Source organism: Rana temporaria, chromosome 3, assembly GCF_905171775.1.
Source record: "Rana temporaria chromosome 3, aRanTem1.1, whole genome shotgun sequence".
In the NCBI taxonomy this organism is placed as follows: Eukaryota; Metazoa; Chordata; class Amphibia; order Anura; family Ranidae; genus Rana; species Rana temporaria.
In genome coordinates this window covers 15,025,532-15,033,192 of record NC_053491.1, presented here as the reverse complement: position 1 = coordinate 15,033,192, position 7,661 = coordinate 15,025,532, and the positions used below count along the sequence as shown (strand labels likewise).

General features: G+C 47.2%; 1 protein-coding gene across 3 annotated transcripts in view; it reads right to left on the bottom strand.

Moving 5' to 3' along the window:
- Positions 1 to 217: 217 nt before the first annotated feature.
- Positions 218 to 7,661, bottom strand: part of PARP16 (poly(ADP-ribose) polymerase family member 16) — a 33,224-nt gene continuing 25,780 nt past the window's right edge. For all 3 annotated transcript variants that reach the window (XM_040342286.1, XM_040342285.1, XM_040342287.1), the window contains 2 exons: positions 3,404 to 3,548; positions 218 to 714 (listed from right to left, as the gene is read on the bottom strand). In XM_040342286.1, coding sequence (XP_040198220.1) covers positions 573 to 714; positions 3,404 to 3,548 — 287 coding nt within the window. In that variant the 3' untranslated portion in view covers positions 218 to 572. The remainder of the gene's footprint in view (positions 715 to 3,403; positions 3,549 to 7,661) is intronic.

The window sequence follows — 7,661 nt, the reverse complement described above, 5'->3', positions numbered from 1 at the left end:
ACTACGGTGTAGCGGAAGCCGGCGGAGGACTCTTTCCGCGCTGCCCCCCTGCAACGTGCCGCCGTAGACCTGGGCCTTGTTGGCCTAGGCCAGGATACAGCGTTGCCGCCAGCGCATCGCCTCAGTGTGAAAGCCCCCGGGAGTATTTCAGGCGTTATTTATGAGCTATTTTTAGCGCTAAAACGCCTGAAGTACGCCTCAGTGTGAAAGGGGCATTAGCAATTACCACAGCCATTTCTTCTGAGGGAAATCCTGAAAACGTGACCTGTTGGGGGCGAGTTGAGGAACCCTGGTATAGTGTGTACCCGGCTTTAAGGCCACAGCGTACGATTGGATCTCTTTCTTCTTGTGTGATCGCGGTGTAGAGCTCCATCACCTTCTCTGGAGTTCTGTATTGCTGCGAGATTCAGATGATAATCATTTGTGTGAAAGGGGGGGCTGCTGTCAGAGACGCCGAGGATGAGTCCCGTCCCTGCATCGGCTGGAATGTCTCCATTCTTCAACAGATGGAGAGGAGAGGAAGACACAACTTGTAAGGCTTACGGTGAAGTTCAATAGGAAACGTAGAAGATTTAAGTCCTCCAGCTCACAACTCTATTCCAATGATGCAGGAAGGTCTTGGAATTACTTAAACCGATGAAAACCAGAACAAGCAGATAGAGCGTCATCAGGAGAGCAAAACGGTGGCTTGAAAACCAAGATGGCTGCCTGGACCTGTGTGAAGGAAATACAGAGAGCGAGAAAAAAACAAAACAATCAGATTGCATAGTGTATGGCCAGCTTAAAAAAACGATAAAAGCAAGACCATTAACTACTTAGGACCTGGCCCCTTTTTGCGATTCGGCACTGCGTCGCTTTAACTGACAATTGCGCGATCTTGCGACGTGGCTCCCAAACAAAATTGACGTCCTTTTTTCCCCACAAATAGAGCTTTCTTTTGGTGGTATTTGATCACCTCTGCGGTTTTTATTTTTTGCGCTATAAACAAAAATAGAGCGACAATTTTGAAAAAAATGCAATATTTTTTACTTTTTGCTATAATAAATATCCCCAAAAATATATAAAAACATTTTTTTCCCTCAGTTTAGGCCGATACGCATTCTTCTACATATTTTTGGTTAAAAAAATAAATAAATCGCAATAAGCGTTTATCGATTGGTTTGCGCAAAAGTTATAGCGCCTACAAAATGGGGGATAGTTTTATTGCATTTTTATTAATTATTTTTATTTTACTACTAATGGCGGCGATCAGCGATTTTTTTTTTTTTTCGTGACTGCGACATTATGACGGACACTTCGGACAATTTTGACACATTTTTGGGACCATTGTCATTTTCACAGCAAAAAATGCATTTAAAATGCACTGATTACTGTGAAAATGACAATTTCAGTTTGGGAGTTAACCACAAGGGGGCGCTGAAGGGGTTAAGTGTGACCTCATCTGTGTTTCTAACTGTAGGGGGGTGTGGCTGTAGGTGTGACGTCATTGATTGTGTCTCCCTATAAAAGGGATCACTCGATCGATCACGCTGCCACAGTGAAGAACGGGGAAGCTGTGTTTACATACGGCTCTCCCCGTTCTTCAGCTCCGGGGACCGATCGCGGGACTCCAGCGGCGATCGGGTCCGCCGGTCCCGGAGCTATTGTCGGACTGGACAATAGCACAGCACGTACCTGTGTTGTATGACCCGCGACCCACGGCTGGGCACTTAGAGGACGTACCTGTACGTGCTTGTGCCCAGTCGTGCCATTCTGCCGACATATATGTGCAGGAGGCGGTCCTTAAGTGGTTAAAAGTCAGCAGCTACAAAAAGTGTAGCTGCTGGCTTTTAATAAACATGCACTCACCTGCTCCACGTTCCAGCGACGCGCCGGCCAGGGCTCCGCTCCTCTCCTCTCCCCCCCCTCTCTGGCCGGCGTCTTCATTCTAAGTGTGGGCACCTAGCCATGACCGCTTTCGGCTTCATGGCCGGGCACCCACTGCGCATGCGAGAGCAGCGCTGCGCCATCCGATTGGACAGGCGATCATCTGGGACCTGTCACGTGTCGCAGGCGATCGCCTACAGGGAGGGGCTGCCAAAAGGCAATATGACTATTCGCCTTAGCAGCCGCTCAGTGGGAGGAGTAAGTGGGAAAGGAAGTCCCACTCCTCCTGAAGTTCATTGATCTTCCTGCTCTTCAGTAACTGCCTGCCTGTATCTGGGGTACGGACAGACAACTACACTGAGACTCTGCAGAAGCTTGAGATTGCCGATAGTGGGTGCAATGCTCTGCAGGCTCCTTAGGAAAAAATTAAAAATAAACGCACATTGACCTGCAAAAAAATGAGCATTTTGATTTTTTATTTTTTCAATAGATGAACTTATCCTTTTAACCACTAGAGGCCCGTGTGACAACGACAGCATGCAGCCGAATGACCTGAAAATCAATAGACGTCCTCCCCTTTGCCACACACAACGCGTGCCCCCTGCAGGGCGTGTGCGGTGCGTGCTGTGATCACCGAGACTCGGGTGATCACAGATCAGTGTAAGGGCCCGGTCCCGCCCCCTTACCATGTGATCAGCTGTCAGCCAATCACAGCTGATCACATGATGTAAACAAAGGATCGGTAATCGTCTTTTTTTTTTCTCCTCACGCTGATCTCACCGGCTTGTGTACAAGGGACATCGGTCCCGAAGAGGAAGAGTGCTCACAGTGCCACCTATCAATGCCCACAGTGCCACCTATCAATGCCCACAGTGCCACCTATCAATGCCCACAGTGCCACCTATCAATGCCCACAGTGCCACCTATCTATGTCCACCAGTGGTGCCAATCAGTGCCTCATCAGTGCCACCTAGTAATGCTTCCCATCAGTGTAACCTACCAGTGCCGATCAGTGGCCATTATTGCCACCCATCAGTGCCCATCGCTGCCACCCATCAGTTCAAACCTATTAGCGCCACCTATCAATACCCTTCAGTGCCGCCTTATTGGTGCCCACCAGTGCCGCCTTATATATATATATATATATATATATATATATATATATATATATATATTTTTTTTTTTTTTTTTTTTTTTTAATTGGTCTTTTAAATTTTTCTTTTAACAAAAAATAAAAACCGCAGAGGTGATCAAATACCAGCAAAATAAAGCTCTGTTTGTGGGGAAAAAGAATTATGAAAAGGTCATTTGGGTACAGTGTTGTACGACCGCGCAATTTTCATTCAAAGTGTGACAGCGCTGAAAGCTAAAAATTGGTCTGGGCAGGAAGGGGGTTTAAGTGCCCGGTAAGCAAGTGGTTAAATACATACATCGCCATTGAATACATACAAAACACAACAATTTTTTGCCATTGTAGACATTTCCTTGACAAACCCCAATAGAAGAGAGAGTAGTAGGCGGTAGCTGCGCCACTTACCTCCTCTGCGGCTGCTCCTGAGAATAAACCAGAAGATATTTCACCCGCAGCAGCTCATTGTTGGTCACTACAAAGTACTTCTGCGGAACGTCTCCTCCCTCGCTGTTCCGCGCTCTCGCTCTCTTCCGATCGATACCCGCCGAATCTGTGTCGTGTTTAAGAAGAAGCAGAAAAGATTTAAGACTCTGTATTTGCAGGTCTTGACCACACAGATTTTTTTGCTAAAATTTTCCATCCTGGCAACAACATTAAAAGGGGGTTGTAAAAGTAAAAAAAAAAAAAAAATCCTAAATATCTTCCTTTACCTTAGTGCCGTCCTCCTTCACTTACCTCATCCTTCCATTTTGCTTTTAAATGTCCTTATTTCTTCTGAGAAATCCTCACTTCCTGTTCTTCTGTCTGTAACTCCACACAGTAATGCAAGGCTTTCTCCCTGGTGTGGAGTGTCATGCTCGCCCCCTCCCTTGGACTTCAGGAGAGTCAGGACGCCTACTAACACACAGCTCCTTTCTCTATCTGCAACGTAGAGAGCGTCCTGACTCTCCTGTAGTACCTAACCATAAGGCAGAAGTTGCCCAAAGGTTGGCGCTAAAGAGCAGAAAAAAACACGTCGTTTTGTGAATGTTGGATGAAGAACTTCTGCCTTCTGTATGCAGAACAAGTTCCCGCCCTTCGGACAAAATTCCACAGATTTGTCAGATGGAAATCCGATTGTGTGTACGAGGCTTTACAGAGGAGGTCTAGTGCTAGAATTGTTGCTGGCGCTCTAAAGCACGCAGCGATACCTCACATGTGTGGTTTAACCACTTAAGCCCCGGACCAAAATGCTGCCTAAAGACCCAAGGGGTTTTTACAGTTCGGGACTGCGTCGCTTTAACAGACAATTGCGCGGTCGTGCGACGTGGCTCCCAAACAAAATTAGCGTCTTTTTTCCCCCACAAATAGAGCTTTCTTTTGGTGGTATTTGATTACCTCTGCGGTTTTTATTTTTTGCGCTATAAACAAAAATAGAGCGACAATTTTGAAAAAAATGCAATATTTTTTACTTTTTGCTATAATAAATATCCCCCAAAAACATATATAACATTTTTTTTTCCCTCAGTTTAGGCCGATACGTATTCTTCTACCTATTTTTGGTAAAAAAAAAAATCGCAATAATCGTTTATCGGTTGGTTTGCGCAAAATTTATAGCGTTTACAAAATAGGGGATAGTTTTTTTGCATTTTTATTTATTTTTATTTTTTTACTACTAATGGCGGCGATCAGCGTTTTTTTTCGTGACTGCGACATTATGGCGGACACTTCGGACAATTTTGACACATTTTTGGGACAATTGTCATTTTCACAGCAAAAAATGCATTTAAATTGCATTCTTTATTGTGAAAATGACAGTTGCAGTTTGGGAGTTAAACACAGGGGGCGCTGTAACATTTAGGGATCACTTTGTGTGTGTTTACTAGTGTAGGGGGGTGTGGCTGTAGGAATGACGTCATCGATCGTGTCTTCCCTATAAAGGGAATGACGCGATCGATGCGCCGACACAGTGAAGCACGGGGAAGCCGTGTTTACACACGGCTCTCCCCGTTCTACAGCTCCGGGGAGCGATCGCGACGGAGCGGCTATAAACAAATAGCCGCGCCGTCGTCCCGGATCGCTCCTGAAGCCACGGGGACCGCCGCACGTCAAGCAGGGCACGTATATATACGTTGATGTGCCTGTCTGTGCCATTCTGCTGACGTATATGTACATGAGGCGGTCCTTAAGTGGTTAAAGGGCGTTTACATATGTGGGCGGGACTTACGTGTGTGTTCGCTTCTGAGCGCGAGCTACCGGGGACAGGGGCGTTTAAAAAAAAAATAATCGTTATTTTACTTTACTTTTATACTTTCTTTTGATCGCTTTTATTCCTATTACAAGGAATGTAAACATCCCTTGTAATAGGAATCAGTGTGACAGGTCCTCTTTATGGAGAGAGGCGGGGTGGTCAATAAGACCCCACATCTCTCCTCCAGGCTGGAAAGCATGGGATCGGGAAAAAAATAAATCTCATGCTTACCAGCCGCGATTTCGGCTTTGTTTACATCCGCGGACCATCTGGTCACCGGACATCTCTATGGTCATCATCCGGCGGCGGACGATTCTTTCTCCGGGCCTCCGATGGCACGGGAAAGCCCGGAGAAGCACCGGATGGTGGCGGGAGGGGGGGCGTGTCTCCTCCTGTCGCCTGTTCATTTTTGGGTGAACCTCCGCTTTAAGTGCCCAGTTTGTCTTTAGATTGTCTTTCGAGTGTGGGAGAAAACTGGAGCGCCTAGAGAAGTGATGGTGAACCTCGGCACCCCAGAGGTTTTGGAACTACATTTCCCATGATGCTCCACTACACTGCAAAGTGCATGAGTATCAAAGGAAATGTACCTTATATACTCGAGTATAAGCCGAGTTTTTCAGCCCTTTTTTTTAGGGCTGAAAATACCCCTCTCGGCTTACACTCGAGTCAGTGTACCTTGGGCATCCATTTTTTAAAACTCGCGTCTTTCTCCTGGTCTCGTCCCCTCCCGTGATAGGCTTTTGACACCGTTTAGTGTTCCGCCTATCACAGACATTCTTTCATTCTCAGACTCAGTTTCCCAGCAGACAGTGGGCCGGATTCAGATCCGCGTAACCTGATTTACGATCCGCCGGCGCAAGTTTTTGAGGCGAGTGCTTAATTCAGAAAGCACTTACCTCAAAACTTGCGGCGGCGTATCATAAATCCCCCGGCGGAATTCAAATTCCGCGGCTAGGGGCGTCTACAATTTAAATCAGGTGCGTCCCCGCGCCGATCGAACAGCGCATGCGCCGTCCGCGAATTTTCCCAGCGTGCATTGCTCCAAATGACGTCGCTAGGACGTCATTGGTTTCGGCGTGAGTGTAACTTGCGTCCAGCTCTTTTCTGAATCGACTTACGCAAACGACGTAAAAATTCAAAACTCGGCGCGGGAACGACGGCCATACTTAACATAGGATACCCCTCACATAGCAGGGGTAACTACACGCCGGAAAAAGGCGAACGCAAGCGACGTAAAAAAAAGCGACGGGCGGGCGTTCGTTTCTGAATCGGCGGAAATCCTCATTTGCATATTCGTCACGTGTAAAAAATGAAAATGCCACCTAGCGGCCGGCCTGGAATTGCAGCTTAAGATCCGACGGTGTAAGTCACTTACACCTGTGCTGTCGGATCTTAGGGAGATCTATGCGGAACCTGATTCTATGAATCAGCCGCATAGATACGACCGACGGGAGATACGCCGCCGTATCTCTATCTGAATCCGGGCCACTGTGTTCAGTGTTCCACCAAACACGGACCTTCTCTTGTCCGAGGATTTGGCGGAACACTGAACACAGTGTCAAAAGCCTATCACGGAACGGGACGAGACCAGGAGAAAGCCGTGAGTTTTAAAAAATGGACGCCTGTCAAGAATTTTAGGTACGCTGCAATGGGCACAGTGAGGTTGCAATGGGCACAGTGAGGTTGCAATGGGCACAGTGAGGCATGCAAATGGACACAGTGAAGCTGCAAATGGGTATTGTTGACCCTCTTTTCCGCTTACAGTAGCTGCTGCATTCTCACCCTAGGTTTATACTCGAGTCAATACGTTTTCCCATTTTTTTTGTGGTAAAATTAGGTGCCGCAGCTTATACTCGGGTCGGCTAATACTCAAGTATATATACTGTAGTTTCAAAACATCTGGGGTGCCAAGGTTCGCCATCACTGGCCTAGAGCAAACCCACAAAAAGCACAGGGAGAACATACAAAACGCCATGCAGATCGTGTCCTGGCTCTAGATTTGAACTGAGGACCCCAGTGCTGCATTGCAGAAGTGCTAACCACCAAGCCACTGTACAGAGGTATATTTAAAATCAGGGCTCAAAATGTTAAGTCCTGAGCTACTAGCCAGGCCTCAAGGGTTACTCGCCACCAGTTGCCCCGCCCAACTCCTACCCTGCCCCTAATCCCGCCCCTAAACACGCCCTCATATTCTCTCATGAAATTACACTTAAATGTTCTATGCAGAATTAAGTTATAAAAATGAACAACAACTTTATCCATACTCAAAATGCAGCCTGTCTGTGTCTGCCAGTGCAGCCTGTGTGCCGGTCCTCAGTGCAGCCTGTGTTTCCAGTTTCAGCCTGTGTCCCCAGTTTCAGCATGTGTTCCCCCCCCCCCCCAGTTTCAGCGATAGTAGGGGATGAGAGGGGAGAGCCGCCGCCGCTGCCTGGC